Source organism: Amphibalanus amphitrite, unplaced genomic scaffold (genome assembly GCF_019059575.1).
Source record: "Amphibalanus amphitrite isolate SeventyFive unplaced genomic scaffold, NRLGWU_Aamphi_draft 001438F_arrow, whole genome shotgun sequence".
NCBI lineage: Eukaryota > Metazoa > Arthropoda > Thecostraca > Balanomorpha > Balanidae > Amphibalanus > Amphibalanus amphitrite.
In genome coordinates this window covers 99,984-117,319 of record NW_024882931.1, presented here as the reverse complement: position 1 = coordinate 117,319, position 17,336 = coordinate 99,984, and the positions used below count along the sequence as shown (strand labels likewise).

Genomic DNA, 17,336 nt, shown 5'->3' with positions numbered 1-17,336 from the left:
AGCTCAACTATTTGGTTTGAATAAAAACTCCTTTTTAATCAAAAGTCGTCTACAGATGATTTTAGAAGCGATTATCTACTAACATAGATGAGCTCAATTTTATTCACTGCACTTTCTTCCCATATTATTGGCAGTGGCTCCCGGAGGCATTGGCCACTCACGTCATCAGCGATGAAAGGGTGTTTTAATGGATGTTGAAAGACGATGGCTGTCCTCAGGCACTGTATTGATTTGAAGGAAAAAAGAGAGAATTTATTAATGTTTGCATAATGCTTAATGCGTTCAGAAAAGGAGGATAACAGGTGAAATCAACTTTAAAGGACGGAGAGATTGCAATAGAAATTTGGTTAGATTGCCAATTTGCATACCTTTGAAGGATACAATTATTTTTTTGTCCTCGTGCCTTGTGAGGGACCTCAGTACTTTGCCTTGACGTACGTAAATGACTTCTTTCGTATGTTTGTTGTGGTTTTTCAAACCGTGCCTTACACTTCTCACTAAATTAACCCGCGCCCGGCTGGGGGTCCTGGATTTCCACGCCCTGCTGGGGGGTGTTTGAACACCCCCCCCCCTTCTAACTCGGCTCCTGGGCCACGTAGCGATACGCGGAAAGCGGCGTTCGAAAGAGCGTCAAAAATAATGAGGAAATCACTTCGGTCAATTTTTTGGTCAGGTCAAAGGTCAGGTCACCAGCGGTCATTGAAGGCAAAATTTCGCCGATTTCCAGGTCGAATGTCGAAAATTTCCAAGAAGCCAACGCATAACTCGGGAACCAATAGAGCTACAGCGCCGCGGAAATGGGCATTCGATAGCCCTATTAACACCCTTTCTGAGTAATTCTCTCAGATTTGACCTAACGTTAACGGTTTTGCCTGCAGGGGGCAAAAACTGCAAAAATAGCCGATTTTTTCTAAAACAGTTTTTCTGCAATAACTTTTGACCCAAGCCTTGTACGAGCTTACTTTTACCGGCATCGTGTTTCTCTCGTCAAGACGCATCGAATTAACTATAACTTGACCTTGAAAGGTCAACTTGAAAATTTGACCTCAGGTCAAGGTCATGACCTGACCGGAAAGGGTCATGTTGCATATCAGTCGATCCGTATCGTCGAGCTGAACACATCTAAGGCGTTTTCATCGCTCTAGCATGGCTCTATCAAAAGTTATTTGCGAAAAACTGTTAGATAACATTCGTGACCTTAGATGACCTCAGGGCATAAACAGGGGTCACGGACACCATTTTCATGTTCAGCGTGTCTAAACCACTTGTAATTCAGTGTTTGGGAGTGTTTATAATGTCTTTGGTCCAAAATAGGCGCATTTCAATTTTCTCCCATTGACTTATAATGGGGAGGTCGCAAAATTGACCTGACCTTAGGTCATCGATATCAAAATTCTGAGATATAAGTTTTGTACATGCTATTGCTCTTAGCAATCACTGAAAGTTTCAAAGCGATCGGTCACTCGGTGTAGCTATGACAGACATTGAACCTTTTTATGAGGTGAGGTCACTTCAAGTGACCTGGTGACCTGACCTTGAATGAACTTGGTCTGAAATTTTCACAACATGTGTAGAATTGATGTATGATAAGGTGTACCAAATATCATATATATCATATATTCAATATCAACAAGGTGCATTATCAGTATCACATTCGACCATCGACGTTGGTTTGAAGCACTGGAAGAAGAAATGTGCAGCTTTTTATCGAAAGAAATAACAGAAAAATTGTAAGCAGCAGTATATGTATATTTGTTAATGAATTTTCTTTTGTACTGCGCAGTTCGTTGAGTTTACTGTGACATGTGTTCATAGAAGTCAAAAAGGTTATAATTTGAATGACTGAGCCCAGCAATTCCTGGCGGATGCCTGTGTGCAGAGGTGCACAAACCTTCCTACTTGCCTACTTTGTGCACCTCTGCCTGTGTGGCTCTTTGTGTTCTTCTTTGTCACATCAGCGCCGGGTTCTTTCACACCGACCATGTGTTTTGTCTTGTTGGCGTGCACGTTCTGTCAAACTACCATCACGGTCTAACACCTCTGGTGTCATGATATGTCAACTGACGTCGTGTTTTCTCGTGTTGGCGTCATTGTAAGTAACGCCCAGTCGATATCCCAGCATTCATGTTCGACTGAACGGAGCTGTGCACACACCGGACTTTGAGCAATGACCGTACGGAAACAACGGGAAAAGTCGAGTTTTTTCCAGTACTTGGCTCGTGAACCGCGATGGAATTTAAGCTAGAACTGGATTTAATGTTTCCAGGTGTTTCCAAGCCATTGTTTTACACGGTCGGCGGACCAGACGGCGCAGCGTTCAGAAAATTATCTACCGAAACAGGCACGCAGCCAGCGCTGAAAATAGACGCTGGACATCCGAGACTGGCTACCACTTTTGAAGGTGCGAGGCATAAGGAAATTGTCACAGAGTTAATTTAACACTGCAAACAGGATAGTTGTGCCGGGTGAGTACCTAGTTTTGGATAAATTCGCATGTGTCTGTATCTACCTATTGCGCCGATATTTATTCACCGAAAACCCAGCAATCCGCATCATTTGTCAGCAGCGCTAGCAGTTAGTTTCGTTTGAACATGTTCATATCTAACCCTAAACCATACCTGTCCCCCGCTCCCCGCTGCACTGCGGCTGCGCAGATCCGTCATCCACAGGTCCGCTGGTGGCTGAGCGCTGCACCGAGCCCCTCCATGCCTGCACGCGCCTGCTCGCTGTGTGGGCACGCACCTCTGACTCCGTGACTCTGCGCCGCGTGCCGGGTCGGCAGAGCCATGGCGGCAGCGAGGCGAGAGGAATGGTGAATGGTGGATACCGAATATAGCGGCCAGGGGACGAACACCCTCATAGCTCACTGGTAGTCACTGCAGCCATCGGAGCGGGGAGCGACTGATAAACGGAAATTATAGTTTTTTTTTGGGGGGGGGGGGGGACATTCCAGTTGCTATGCCGATGTCGCTTATTGGATACAGAAAACAGATGTCGTATCGTTTGAATGAATAAGAATTATAGGAGTTGCACTCCTTTGGCTATTGAATGTGTTATCAAATGCCGCTATCTATAATTCGGTTTGCTAGCCCCCGTATATTTTCCTACTCACTATAAGGTAAGCAGCAATATCAATGATGTGAATATTGCATGACATAGGGAACAGTCGGGAATATACCGTCTGATGAGTTCTCACTGCACAGAATAAGATATTGTGATTGTCCGTGGTGAAGGCTGAGGTAATAATGATTGGATAGTTTTTTTTTTTTTTTACCAGAGGCCTACAAAGGCGTTCAAAGTGTCATATCTTTGCTTTTGCTACCTACTCGAATGAGCGTTCTTTTCATTGCATGTTTCATTCAACTTCTAGAAACTCATTTCGAAATGTTCAATCTTCTTCGGTCTACTAACGCAATCTAGCATTATTCTTGTCGTCATGGTGGCGTGAACAATGTACCGTGCACATCAAACCCAAAGAAGTTGGGGGCGTGTCGAGTATCACTTGCTTATCATCGCACCTACAGTTCGTTTTTTTTTTTTTGTTCGACCCTCACTATAAACGTCTCCTTTGAACACAATACGAGATTTGTTAATAATTATAATGACATATACATTTATGGCATGTATAGCATGTGTATGTATGACAAAAGCCAATTCAATCCGGTAATTTGATAGTGCTTTATGCCACCGTGTTTATGTTATCTACGAAAAAGTTTGTTGTTCCAATGTCACTCAATAATTCCGCTTTCACCCTGATATTGTACCAGTTTTTTGTGACCTGGTAACCTGACCTGAAACGGCTGAGGTTGCAAATGTTCAGAGAATGTGTCTAAAGGGTGCCGCATAAGGTATGCTAAATTTGGCGGCGCTATGCGCCGATGCTTTAACGCTGCAAAAAAAAAACGGGTTACATCACCCCCTGGCCTGGCGAGGGTCAAGATGGTGGTAGGTATGCGCTGTGCTTTTTTTCTAGCTTCAAGCAACACCTATTTCTGATTTGTTGGAAAAACGCGCAACTCCTTTCTTTCCTTCCTTCAAACTGCATCAACGTGATTGAATTTGAAAGCAAATAAACAGAGCAATCGATATTTTATTCGAATGGTGGAAACTCTAGAAGCAAACAACTGTAACTGGAATTTCTGAGGCATAACCAAACGGATTTGACGGATGAAACAGGTGCCCGATGCTCCGTTGTGAAAGGGCTGTTTACTGATCCCGGATAAGCCATTCACATTGGCAGATATCACGTGTGATGTGTCACGTTTCTATCCGGTTCACGTTCTTAAGCACGGATCATGATCGGTGCACTCCCAACAACTGCCGCCTGCACGTACACAACATCCCGCTTTTGCACGTCTAACAGTGCACTTTATTCGGTCAGGCCCATAAGGATGTAAGTGCAGAGGAGAGCGCACAGCCAGAAGACACGATGTGGACAGTGGACACAATGTGAGACGGGTTATGATCATCAAGAATGACCAGTGCCTGACGCATACGGACCAGTCCACTAAGGGAATCACGCTGACTAAGGGTAAGATGTGACGTTTAGGTAGTTACAACTCGAGCATAGGATACGTGGACGTTCTTTGTAGTGCAAGTCAAGCTAATGTGGCTAATATGAAGACAATGAATGTTGGAAAACTGTTCAGAAAATTATGATGATCCCGATATGAGCGCCCTGAAGAGAAAATGTCATACAAAATGGCCCAAGTGCATTAAAATTACACATCTGACATGAAGGACACTGACTAACGATTAGCTACACGGCTGAATCACATAAAACATGACGGCAAATAAAAACATTTGGAACGCTCTCAACATTTCCCAGTTATGTTTCACAAGGCCGAAATGAGACTTCATTTGTCATCGATGCGAGAGAGCAAAACGCTCGGTGTGTCTCCGAGTGATAATGAATTATCTGCACCACGACACGCTTTCAGCAATCCAACAGTGTGAGACCGAGAGATACAGCTCTGCTTTTCGAAAACCATTCACGATTCGAGTTGTGGACGCCACCTACTTAGTTGTAACAGCGTCATCAGCGGCAACAGCCGTCATCAGCGGCAAATGATGAACGTGGTGCTCACATTGAACGTACACAAATATTCTGATCCAGCACACTAACATTCAGGTCTGACCATTCCTTCACAGAAAAGTACCAGTCTCGCGATGCCGTATCATTGCGATGAAAGCGAGCTTTCCCTTCCATCTCTATGCCGTCCCTCGGAGCACAGAATCGCGAGACTTTGCGCTCCCCCGAAATAACACCCTGTTCAGGAGGCGGATCGAATGCCCTTCAAATCGCTCTCCGAGCGAAGCACACACCGCCGCCTGAGGGTGTCGAGGCGTCTTCAATAACCGTCTCAGCCCGATCTGCGACTGCGGACCTCTTGAGCACTCTCCCCTTGAGCTCAAGAGGTCTCGTTGTCTCGATCGGTTCCCCTCCAGTTGGGAACACACAACGAAAACACTGATACATCATAGTCTGAAAACGAACCTGGAGACATCACACAAGTCTCGTCGTCATCGCTTTGAATGTCTGCTTCGCCTCCTGGACAATCAACAAATTGGTATTATGAACATGATGTCACTGGCGTTTCCGAAACAACGGCAAGATATAAGCAACACATTTGAAAACACTAGGTAGGCCCAGCCAACTCAATAGCGCGCATCAAGTGATGATTTACACATACCACTTTTGAAGACATTGGACTGAGGTTCGGCGCTGAAATTAGCAAAACAAGCTCATATCTTCCGGCGACGCCAAACTCTGGGGTACTCTGACACACCTGGCTCAAGAAGTCTCCGCACAATCCGGGCAACACTTTCATTGACACATTTAGCGAGGTTAGCACATTCGCACGGCAATTTCCGGCGACTTCAGTCAGGATCCAATCCCGCACACAGCTGGTGGAAAACAGAATAACTGCTCACGGGAGAGGCTCCTGAGGTATTGCGGCGCGTAGCAGCACGTCGTAATACCCACGGGAGCACTGTCGTTCTGTCGCAGTCGCGTCCAAACTCCCCACCGACCAGCTTCAGCGTGAGAGCATGAGCACGCGCATCGGCACAACAGTGGAAATTTGGCCGCACTGGGTGGGCACCGGGCATTCATCTTTATCTGTTATCCTATCTGTTATCCTGATGATGTTATGTGAAAATGATTGTCCAACCATGAAAGTAGGGTAGCGTGTAGCGGCGCAATAGAAATGCACCAACCAGCATGCCAATGATAATGTTGGCCGTCAGCAGAGCTGCCATCTGTGGTGTACCTACATATTTAGCGGTATCCTATTATAGGAAGCCGATTAATTTCATTGACTACACAATCCTGTTTGTTTCCTTTATCAGGAACATAACATTTGCTCTTTGTCTCACACTTAGTAAAGTTGCTAGTAGCTGGGTTCGGAACGAACGAACCAAGCGACTTGCTTTGCAAGCAGCGCCACATTTCACTAAGCGTCTTAGCACCAGCCTAATTTGGATAGGTGTAAAAAGTCATCCAAATGGTCTACCAACCACAGTTTTGGCGGCGCCACTGACGCGTCACACTCCGGATACAGAGGTAGTACTGGTAGGTAGGTTGACACTGAGCGTTGTCATGGAAACGGGCGAGTAGTGCGAGCCTCTGCTTGCCACCAGAAGCCGGTGGTCCTCGCCATTCTCTGTCTCAGTGGCGTTGCTGCCACGGTACATCCTCTTCATGGGCACGGAGGACGCGTCCGCGGTGGGGCCCGCCATCGACATGTCCTCGGCACAGCCCAGTGTTCCGCAGCGTCTCCGCAGCAGACGCTCACAGAACAGACGCAGGAAGAGCCGCCGGAACTTCTGGCCGAAGATGCAGTAAATGACGAAGTTGGACGACGAGTTGATGTTGATGAGGAGGTTGCTGAAGTCGGCGATTCGTTCCATGCCTGCCTCCTCGATGATTTTGGAGTCGCTGTTCATGAGCTCGATGATGTTGATGACAAAGGAGAGGCTGTTGCACACCATGAAGAGCAGGACGATGGCGAACAGCATCGTGGCGAGGCCGATCTCCTTCTGCTGTCGCCGACTCAGCAGCTGCCGCATGCGGTTGGCAATCCGAACGTTCCTGTAGATCAGGCTGTTGAGGATCACCAGCGTGCCGAAGGGGATGCAGTACATGACTATGAAGTACATCCACATGATGTACACCTCGATGTAGGTGCGTTCGTTCCGCAGCGGCGTAGGACACGCGATATACCCCACGATAGTTCGGTTCTCGCGAATGTTGACGATGGGCTGCACCTCAGTCTCGAGAAACTTGGGTACATTGTACACTACGACGAATATGCTGATGAGGATCATGTAGAGCCTGGCTCGCCCGTAGGTGCAGATGTACCTGGCCTTGAGCGAGTGGCAGACGGCCACGTAGCGCTCGACGGTGACGGTGACAGTGACGTAGGTGCTGCCAGTGTGCGCGATGGTGGCCAGGGGGTAGAGCCAGGGCGTCATGTGCGGGATGATGCGGCTGGTGAGGCTGCGCATGCCGCCCGAGTACTGGCTGATGGCCGGCAGGCCCCACACGAAGATGGAGCACACCAGCAGCAGGATGTCGAACGTGGCCAGCCCGATCAGGCAGCAGTTGATGGAGGCGCGCATCTGCTTCCGCGACAGGATGTAGATCGAGATGGTGTTGCAGACGATACCCAGCATGTTCACCACGTTCAGGATGACGCCCTCGAGGATGAACTCGTAGAGGCTTGGATCGACAGCGCAGGGTGACTTCTCGCCACACATCTCGCATTCAAACTCGTCCGAGATGTTGGCTGCACTCAGCGACGCCATCGTGGTCAACTGTTCGTCCAGCATGGTGAGTTCACCGTATCTTTCAGCCAAATGCTAGAGCAGGTTCAAGACTTTGGCAAACCTATCGGTGCTCATATTTTCTGGCACCCGGTCACACTCTGTTGCTATCAATGAGCAGTGCTGAGATATGACGATCGATAGTGTTGATCTTGAATAATATGACCGACCGATGAAGCTCCTGCAGATGTTCGACAGTTCTGGTCCACGCAGCAGGCAACCATCAGATGAAATCGTCCAATGAACGTCACTCGTCAGCCGCCGAAGCAGACGGTCAGCAGCAGGATCTGTGAACAGAAATATCGGCTTCGTTAATAAACATGACACACTTGATTGGCGAGGCAGTTGGTGGAAGATTCTTCGGCCCATGTGGCGACACGACTGCTTATTTGTGAGTTGTGATTCAGATTTGGGTTCATGATTCAGGGACGATGATGCAATGCACGTATGGAATAAGACCGATGTATTATTGTGTAAAATGTATAATGAGCAGAGTAAAAACATTTAACTGCATGCAATCTTGAAAGTAGTGGACCTAGTGATTTCTTGTAAGGATTCTTCTGATGGATCTGACCCAACTTTAGCAATCTGTTTCAGAAGGCCGAGGCCTTCAGCCAAACAGACTAGCCGAAAGGCCAGTCATGAATTATAGCAGCTGTCATCTACCAATGTCAGACACTTCAATGAAACATGTTAGCCGTGCCATCAGCACAATTAAACGAGTTCCAGAAATTGTATTACTCCATGAAACCGATAGTGGGATTCGTTATTTTACTCCGTCTTTCTCTTTTTTCGTCTTTAATCTGTGACTTTTACTTTAGCGGCCCACTATCGGTTTCATGGATGGATTACTCCTTGAAACCGATAGTGGACCGCTTAAGTAAAAGTCACAGATTAAAGACGAAAAAAAAAGAGAAAGATGAAGTAAAATAACGAAGAAAGATTCGTATAATTAATATTCGTACATATAATCTCCCTCTCCCTCTCCCTCCCTTTCTCCCCCCTCTCTCTCTCTCTTTCTCTCTCTCTCTCTCTCTCTCTCTCTCTCTCTCTCTCTCTCTCTCTCTCTCTCTCTCTCTCCTCTCTCTCTCTCTCTCTCTCTCTCTCCCTCTCTCTCTCTCTCTCTCTCTCTCTCTCTCTCTCTCTCTCTCTCTCTCTCTCTCTCTCTCTCTCTCTCTCTCTCTCTCTCTCTCTCCCCAAAACATGCAGTAGCAGTCATCTGCAATGACGATAGTAGGCATGTACGAGTAGGTACTCGTTAGTGAACCCTTAACCGATTTTCTATGTAACTGATCAGCAATCGCCATTGCGATATGCTTAGCTTCCAGCCATACACGTCCGTATTTCGGGCAACTGGCTGAAGCATTGCACTTGGGGCATTCCACGATAGATCGTACCAGGCCCGTCACCCTCATCTCTCAGATTTGAATGAAAATTGGTACAAGGGGTAATCATAGGCTCCAAAAACACCTGCCAAAATATCAGACTTCTCAGATGAAAACTTTTTGACTTTTGAGTTACATTGCATAATATTTTCTAAACTTCAGATTGTAAGGGTTAGTTTGATGAGCTATAACACAAAAACGAGCTAAGCAAGCAACAAACGGTAAACAGCTTTGAACTAACGATGAATCAAAGATTAATACATTATTTTTAAAATTAGAAAGAAAAGCTTTACATCTTGAAAAAAACCGTAGTATTTTTTTAAATTGTCTATGGTGGCCCTTGGGACCAAAATTTTTGCCAGTTTTATTTCTTCAAAATAAACCTTAGGTCCTTTAAAATCGACATGCAAAAAATTAGAAAGGTGTTCTTTCTATGAGTTCCTCATTTAAATGCATACAAAATGGGTTTCCGGGGGGCTAGTACGACCCCAGCTCGCCGTTTCGCCTCTAATGGAGCTAGAACCTTGCGGAAAAAACGAGCATGTGCGCCGTTACAAGATGCATCGAATGATACCACATTTTAAGGTCTCGGGTTCATTGGTGACCCCTGAGGGCATTTTAAGCGACCCAAATTACGGGTCCGGTTTTTGATAGATAACTTCGCAAGAAATGGTCGCAGAGCCGCGATTTTAGCATCTTTGTGTTTGCTTAGCTCCGGCGCGTCGAATGGTATACTGTTTGTTGTGGTGAGGTCAGCTTAAGTCGCTGACCTCGGGTCAGCACACTGCCGTGTATTTGGCTCCGCTCCCCGACCAGGCGGCCCAGCCGGCAGCCAGCCCCCGGGCATCACGTGACCGCCCAGAGTCCGCGGCAAAGCCAACCAGCGCGGCGCTGGACAAACAGCGCCGCTACAGAGATGGTTAACAGTCGGTTCAGGCCACGAAGGTGAATGAATGAGATCATATTGCACATCATTCGATTCGCAAGGTCTTCCCGAGTCCATTGGTAGCTTTTCCGTCTCTCTAGCTCAATTTGATCGAGAGTTGTTGACGAAAAACTCTTATGACCCTAGTGACGTACGAATGACGTCACGCAAGGTCAACAATGCAAAAGTGAGGCAAAAATGACTTCAATTGAACTTTCAGTAACCAGTGATGTCACTAGGCAGCTTTACCACACCATTTGTAGGATCTCTTCCGAAATCACAATTCGAGACCATTACGGTGACGCAAAATAAGTACATTTATAGAAAGAACACCTTTCTAATTTTTTGCATACGACTTAGAAATGATCCAAAAATGTTTTTAAGTAAATAAAAATTCAAAAAAATTTGGTCCCAAAGGCATAAAAATGCAAATGAAAGGAAACTCGAGGCGTTATATATCAAAAATAGTATATATTTCAAAATTTTAAAAATGCATATTATTCTTTGTTTCCATGCAAGTTCAATGCCGTATAGTATTTGGCATTTGGATTATCCGTCTTAGAGTTACAGCCCGCCAAACTTGGGGCTGCAACGCAAGATCCAAAATATTTTATACACTATAACTCAAAAACCACTCATCTGCTTAGCCTGAAATTGCTACAGGAGGATTCAGAGCCCCTGATTACCCCTTAGACCAATTAACGTTAAAATCCGAGAGATGAGGGTGTCAAATTGGAAAAAAGTGGTACGATCTATCGTGGAATGCCCCACTTCCATTTAAACTGAGACCTTGAACTAAGCTGTGTCCAGCGACTAAGATCTTAGTCTAATGACCCTGTTAAACTGGCTTTTAACGAGAGACGTTTATCCCATAAGTGGAGGTCGTCGAGTACCAACTTACTGCAAGTTCCTTAAACAGAGCCTCTTAACGCTGGGCCATGGACAATATTTCACTATTTATTTGGAAATAACTTGAAACTAGAGTTGCCTGGTCCATTTCTTCTCGTCGTTGTGCAGCATTGGGTGTTTTCCTATTCTTATATCGATTTGCTTGTAATGAATTTTAGCTCAAACTTTTTTAAAAACAATACAAAAGCTACTGATCAGATTTGGACCCATTCAGAGCTTGATATTGCATTGAGGGCAAATTTATGTCCCATGAAAATCTACTCACTGGCATAGGTGAAAATCGTTACAGGGCGCTTCATCATTCCACGCTGCTACTGTCATAGCTTGACAATCGCACTAAATAGTAGGCTCCCTGTACAATTCACCTATTTCCTCCGCAAACTGCCTCCGCAAACTGCCAAACTGCCACGAATGTCCAGCAGCACGTATATAGGCCTCCAGCGGCTGTTCACCGTTCACAGCAGGGGGGCAGAGCGCCGCGGTCATCCTCATATCACAAACACGTCCCATTCGTGTTCGGTGGCCTCCAACAGCACGCCCTTCGATAGGCTCAAGTCGAGACGGCGGCCGCATCGATTGGTTAGTACACACCCTGTAATGATGTGCAAACGACGGGCCCAACAGGTGCGGCAGGGGCGTTTTGGCAGCGGCAGTGTGTCTGTGTTTGTACCGGAGCTGTCAGGAGGGGTCACACGTATTGGCTCGACCGGGACCGTAGGGCGTAGGTAGACGAGCTGTTTATCGGTTATGAAGAGAAACAAAAACAAGAGATATTGGATGTGAGAACAACAGACCGTGACTACTTCACCAAGTAAAATTTTCTTCACAAGTGCAGCTTTCGATTGCCCACCGAGTGGCACACCTAATGTCAGTAAATACGTCTATCATACAAGCTCCTTTTCAAGGTCAGTCAAATTATTAGAATTGCCGCTCTTGGATATATTTCATTTCCTTGACTATTCCGTGAAGTCACTCATTTATATTCCACGCTATCCTTCATATCATGCCACTGAATCTCTCACCGCAGTGCCCAGCTGCCTCATCTGATCCTTTCCTTCTGTCAATGGAGAAAGTCAGCAACATACAGCGAAGAGCCGGTTGTAACTGATATCGCAAAGCGTCACAACACGCTCTCCTGTACCTACTATAATCGACCACTGCCATTTAGGGCAGTTGTTATGGAAATCACCTACTCGGCAATAAATCGGATGGTGCACTTAACGTTATTTATCCACGAACATTTTTACCTATGCCAATGTCAAATGATGACAGGATTTACATATAGGCAGCAATGTGGGTGGAGACGAATATTTAACTTCAGAATAGCCTCCCTTTCCGCACTATTGCGCCCACCTCTACACGTTGAAATTGCCATCCTCTGGTGCGGCTGTGTGGCCAAAGGCATCTCGGTGTCTTTTTCCTTTAATTTGAACTCGTGAATTGAATGTGTCACGCTCCCCGGGATTCCCTCAGTTGGTGGCTGTCAACGTAGACAACCTCCAATGCCAGCAAACGACAAAAGAAAGCCACGCACACAATGGGGATCCGTGGTCCAGCTTTTGGGATGTGACAGCTGCTAATAGAAGGAACAGGCTATGAAGGCTTCTTCGCAGAGCCGCAAATGCCGAGATTGCTGCGAAGATTTTGGAAGTGGCTTGTTGTGTTGCTGTGTTTCACATCAGTTAAATATGTTGTCATCATTAAATACAAATGGCAATAAGACAATAACAAATGGGAAAATGAAAGATGTTCGGCATCACTGTTGAATTTTCATTGTTGTAATGAAATGATATGAATTTTACATTAAATAACATTTTCTCCATTTCCCAGCTCAGCTCGATCTTCTCAGGGCATGTGGAACTTCTCAGGGCATGGAATTGTAATTCGTTTTCCTTGAACAGTACTGCGATCTTGGCACTGCTTTCAACAGCCTGCGTCATAGATCAGGATACTCCACACCCCTTACCCTCAGGCTTTTTTGCGAATGTTTAAAAAACGGAGGAGCACACAGTGTATTGACTTTTTACATAGGTATCTAGCCATTTTTACCGTCATAGGGAACGATAACAAATACATGTATAATAAACACGTCATTTCGTTGCTACTTTATCTAGCACATCACGGCGTGCATGGGTATCACTATTAAAATGATCTTTCGCTAACGGATAGGTCGACCGAGGTAGGTCGAATGACATTTCGTTTTTCGTGAGCTACTTCTCGGCCTAGGAGTTCAGAAGAACTCGTTGACGAGACAAGCTGACACTTCAACCAAAGGGCGGATCTTGGGAGTGCTTCAACTGTATCATAAATGACGAGCAAGTGCTTGGTTTCCCTGAAGCTTAGAAGCTCTACAGCCTTTCATAGCAACTGAGACTGCTAATGCTCGTAGTCGTAGATACTATACATTGTCGCCCCATGCGGCAGCATCAACAAAACTTCGATGGTTATGTTGGGCGGCTTCGATAAAAGCTAAATTGGCCATGATTTGTGTATTTCTTTGAGCTTTTGATCATTGGTCTTTGCTGTTCATAAAACAATTTAACTAACGCCGATGATCAATAATACATGATTTCTAAATTTGATATTGCAGCAACAACAAATGAATAGCATAAATGCCACCATCGTATTCCATCAAAATTAGTAGTTTATGTCAATTGAATAAATCCAAATCTTGTCTGTCCTCCCAAATGTAACCTTGAAATTGATGTTACAATATTGTGAGCTATTCAACGTCGACAATATCAATTACGGGGTAAGGCAATATTGACAAGAGTTGGTAAGCTATGATGGAAACGGGGTAAGATTTGGTAAGCTATGGTGAAGACGGGGTAAGACAATTTCGAAATCGCCTGCTTAGTGGAAACTGAAGATGAGTTGTTTGTCGGATATTTCCGGCGAATTATCGAAGTGGCTCCGATTTTATTTTAGCCGTAGAGTGTGACCGGAAACTAATTGTCCCGAATGTCGCCATGTCGGTATTTATCAACATCGGTGACATGTTTATGGTCGACGGAACAGTTACACAGATCGAAATCAGTCAGCTTCGCGGGCCTGTCCTGAGTTGTATTTTAAACCAGTGTGTCACTTAGGCAATGAAGCTTACGCCTCAATGGCATCCGTTCATCAAAACAAAATTATTCAGGGATGTAATGTTAGCTAACGTTTGGAGGATTTGTGCAACACAAAGCTTTGATTAAATAGTGTTAATTTGATGAAATTCATGTTGCATTATCTACTAAAATATGAAATATAGATGGGAAGTAATCTGTCACGAAACACTAGGCCTACCGCAAAGTGCAGGCTAGGCCAGCACACATATGTTCACATTCCTGTTACGTCGAGGCACAATGCGACGAATATGACACTCACTCTTTTACAGGTACCTTCCCACATGTCTTTTTAGCAATTTTACAAGGTGGCAATGAAGATACTTCTTTGACATTGACATAGTTAGCTGTATTTTATGCTCGCATGCTACGCAGAATACCACCAAGATAACCAAGATTGAATTTTTGAATTTTTGATTGAATAACCAAGATTACGCGGGCATATCACATCGATTTCCGAACAGACTTCAATCATGCTGCATTGACCAGCCTGTCTTCTTTTCTTATCGCGTCCCCACACTGGCGACCTATCAAAATCGATGGGAAGCATGATCGGACTTTTGATCAACCGCATTTCACACGCTTTCATTTCGCATTTAAAAACTACAATGACTATTTTCTGGTAAGTATGCTCCAAACAATGAAGAAGTGGGACACAATTGATCATAGTCACGCAGCCTTGGTCCGCTGTGAGCACATTTTGCGGTCTGGTTTACTCATTGGCTAAATGAGGTCTGCTGCTTCAGACTACATCATCGTCTCCTGTATTCTACTTTGTATTTTCCTGTAATGTTCACTGATGCCGGTCAGCCTGTGGACTTTCACAGTTTGCCTGCCACCTCACCTCCGGAGCTGTTTTTCAGCCTGGAAGACGTTCGTGATGCCATCGCTGGCTGGCAACGGAAACACGTTGGCAGCCGCGGCCACGGCGCCGCATTTCAATGACGGGACTGGCGTACCCAAAACACGGCGGTATTTTAGGAGGTATCTAGATGTCCGCGAGCCGTCGCTGTGCCTCTGTGTACTGTGTACTATGAGGTAAGTGTGGTTGTTGAATGTTAACTGGGTGCACAACGTGCATGGATAATTTATCATCTCACGTTTTGGCCGAAATAACAGTTCCACAAATACCCTAATAAGCTTCCACAGCGAAGTGAGAGAAAGAGAGAGAGAGAGAGAGAGAGAGAGAGAGAGAGAGAGAGAGAGAGAGAGAGAGAGAGAGAGAGAGAGAGAGAGAGAGAGAGAGTGAGAGAGAGAGAGGGGGGATAAAATCAGCGACAGAGGTGTCACATCAGAGAAGCTCGTGCCCCGCACACCCAGATTTCCAATAGATAGCCATCAGTACTCGGCTGTGTTGTTACTCCTGCAGTGTCCCAAAATTTGTCGATTTGGGTGGGAAATGACATCCAAATGAAAATCATTTTCCACTTTCACCTCCAGTTTTCAAGCCCAATGTTCCACTCCCAATTCCACCGAGAAAGAGCAATTGCGTGAATGGTTGTTTTGCATCTGTCACAATTGTAGATACTATAGTTCGTTTTTCTTAAGTTTGCCCCTCACTGTAAACGTCTTTTTGAACACAGCACGAGAATTGCTAGCTGAATTACTGAGAAAACTGGTTGGCGCACATTGGTTTGACCAGATTTCACAGACGATCAATTTCATCAAATTTATTTACTATTTCACAGACTCGCAGCTCGTATTTGCCAATACCTACAGCCCCACAGGGATAGACGACTTCTCAGGACTTATGTCTGAACTAATAAATAAATTGCACGGCGCTTAACGTAACGTTAAATCGTCGGTGTTCAAAACTTATTTTGAAAATATTATTCATATCTACAATACAATGTGCGCTAACCAGTTTTCTCAGTAATTCAGCTAGCAATTCTCGTGCTGTGTTCAAAGAGACGTTTACAGTGAGGGGCAAACTTAAGAAAAACGAACTATAGATAGATTAATGTTTTTCATCATTTTCCCACTCTTTTTGGGCCTTACCTGACCGACGATTTTTCACCCTCATCCTTTCTTTGGTCAGAAATTTTCCCCTCTGACACCCAAGCAAAAAGATAATTTTGGGACACTGGACTCCTGGCCCCTGACCCGTCATACAGAGGTCGTTCGGCGGGCCAGCGTCGTCCCAGGGGGGCCGATTGATCCAGGTCGAACTCTGCCCGAGCGCCGCGACCGCCCGCTCCCATGTGGTGCACTGATTCGATTAGCGACTCTGTTCTCCCACCGCGAGAAATGGATAACATGGCGAGAGTGTCGCAGACAAGCCGACGAGGTCGCTGATTAAATTTTCAGCGACGTGGAAAGCCTTGCGCGCGGAGGGCTATTATTCTTTCTCAGCGGGCTATGTAGATGTGAACGGAAGGCCAAAAGTGGGAAGGAGTTTTGCAATGGGACAAAGATAAAGTACGAGCAGCTAGTGAAGATCAATAAGAAACTTTACGTAGAGGTAAAGCCCGAGGAAAAACACGCAGCATAAAGGCACGCAGCAATTTCATACACGGCATGACGAATCTGTCACATTAATTAGAAGTTGGAATGAGGCCACGTAATCCAGCAGTCTGTATGGACAGGACAGGACAGGTCCACCGTATAGTTGTGTTCTGTCGGCGTTTTCGGACAAACCTGTCACTTGTCAGACGGTAAGACAGCGAAGTAGAACAGTGGTCAAGTGGTGGATTCACAAGATTAACAGCCCCAGCTTTGTTTACCAAACTGTATTATCAATCCCCAAAAACGGGGCCGTGATCTTGACGATAGTATGAGCGACTGATATCAAATGTAACACACATGTGTGTGAAAAAATGTACTGGCTACTGAGTAGGCTGGTAGAATGCTAAAACTCACATTACAGTAGGCGTTCAACTGGCGTTCCCAGCTGAAAACGCTTGGCAGACTCACGGGAATGTTTGGAAGTTTGTAGAATTTCACCACACTACCCGAATGGACAACTGACAAGTCATAATTTCGACACTTATCCGGAAAACAGAACGAATGGCGACTGGACAACAGTTGATTATCTTTTAATTAGAAAAAGATCTCTCCGAATATAACTTTGTCTCATTAACAATGCAGTCTATCAACCCACCAAAATCTTAAGCACATTTCCAAGCAAGGGCTAGATAGTATCCAACAACCCTCAATTAACAAGTGTAGGTCGTTTTTAATATT

At 45.4% G+C, this 17,336-nt stretch overlaps 1 protein-coding gene across 1 annotated transcript in view; it reads right to left on the bottom strand.

Moving 5' to 3' along the window:
* Positions 1-4,343: 4,343 nt before the first annotated feature.
* LOC122373054 (FMRFamide receptor-like) overlaps positions 4,344-17,336 on the bottom strand; it is a 49,479-nt gene continuing 36,486 nt past the window's right edge. Inside the window, exon 2 of the mRNA XM_043350795.1 lies at positions 4,344-8,114. Within this exon, the coding sequence (XP_043206730.1) occupies positions 6,547-7,833 (1,287 nt within the window). The 5' untranslated portion in view covers positions 7,834-8,114 and the 3' untranslated portion in view covers positions 4,344-6,546. The remainder of the gene's footprint in view (positions 8,115-17,336) is intronic.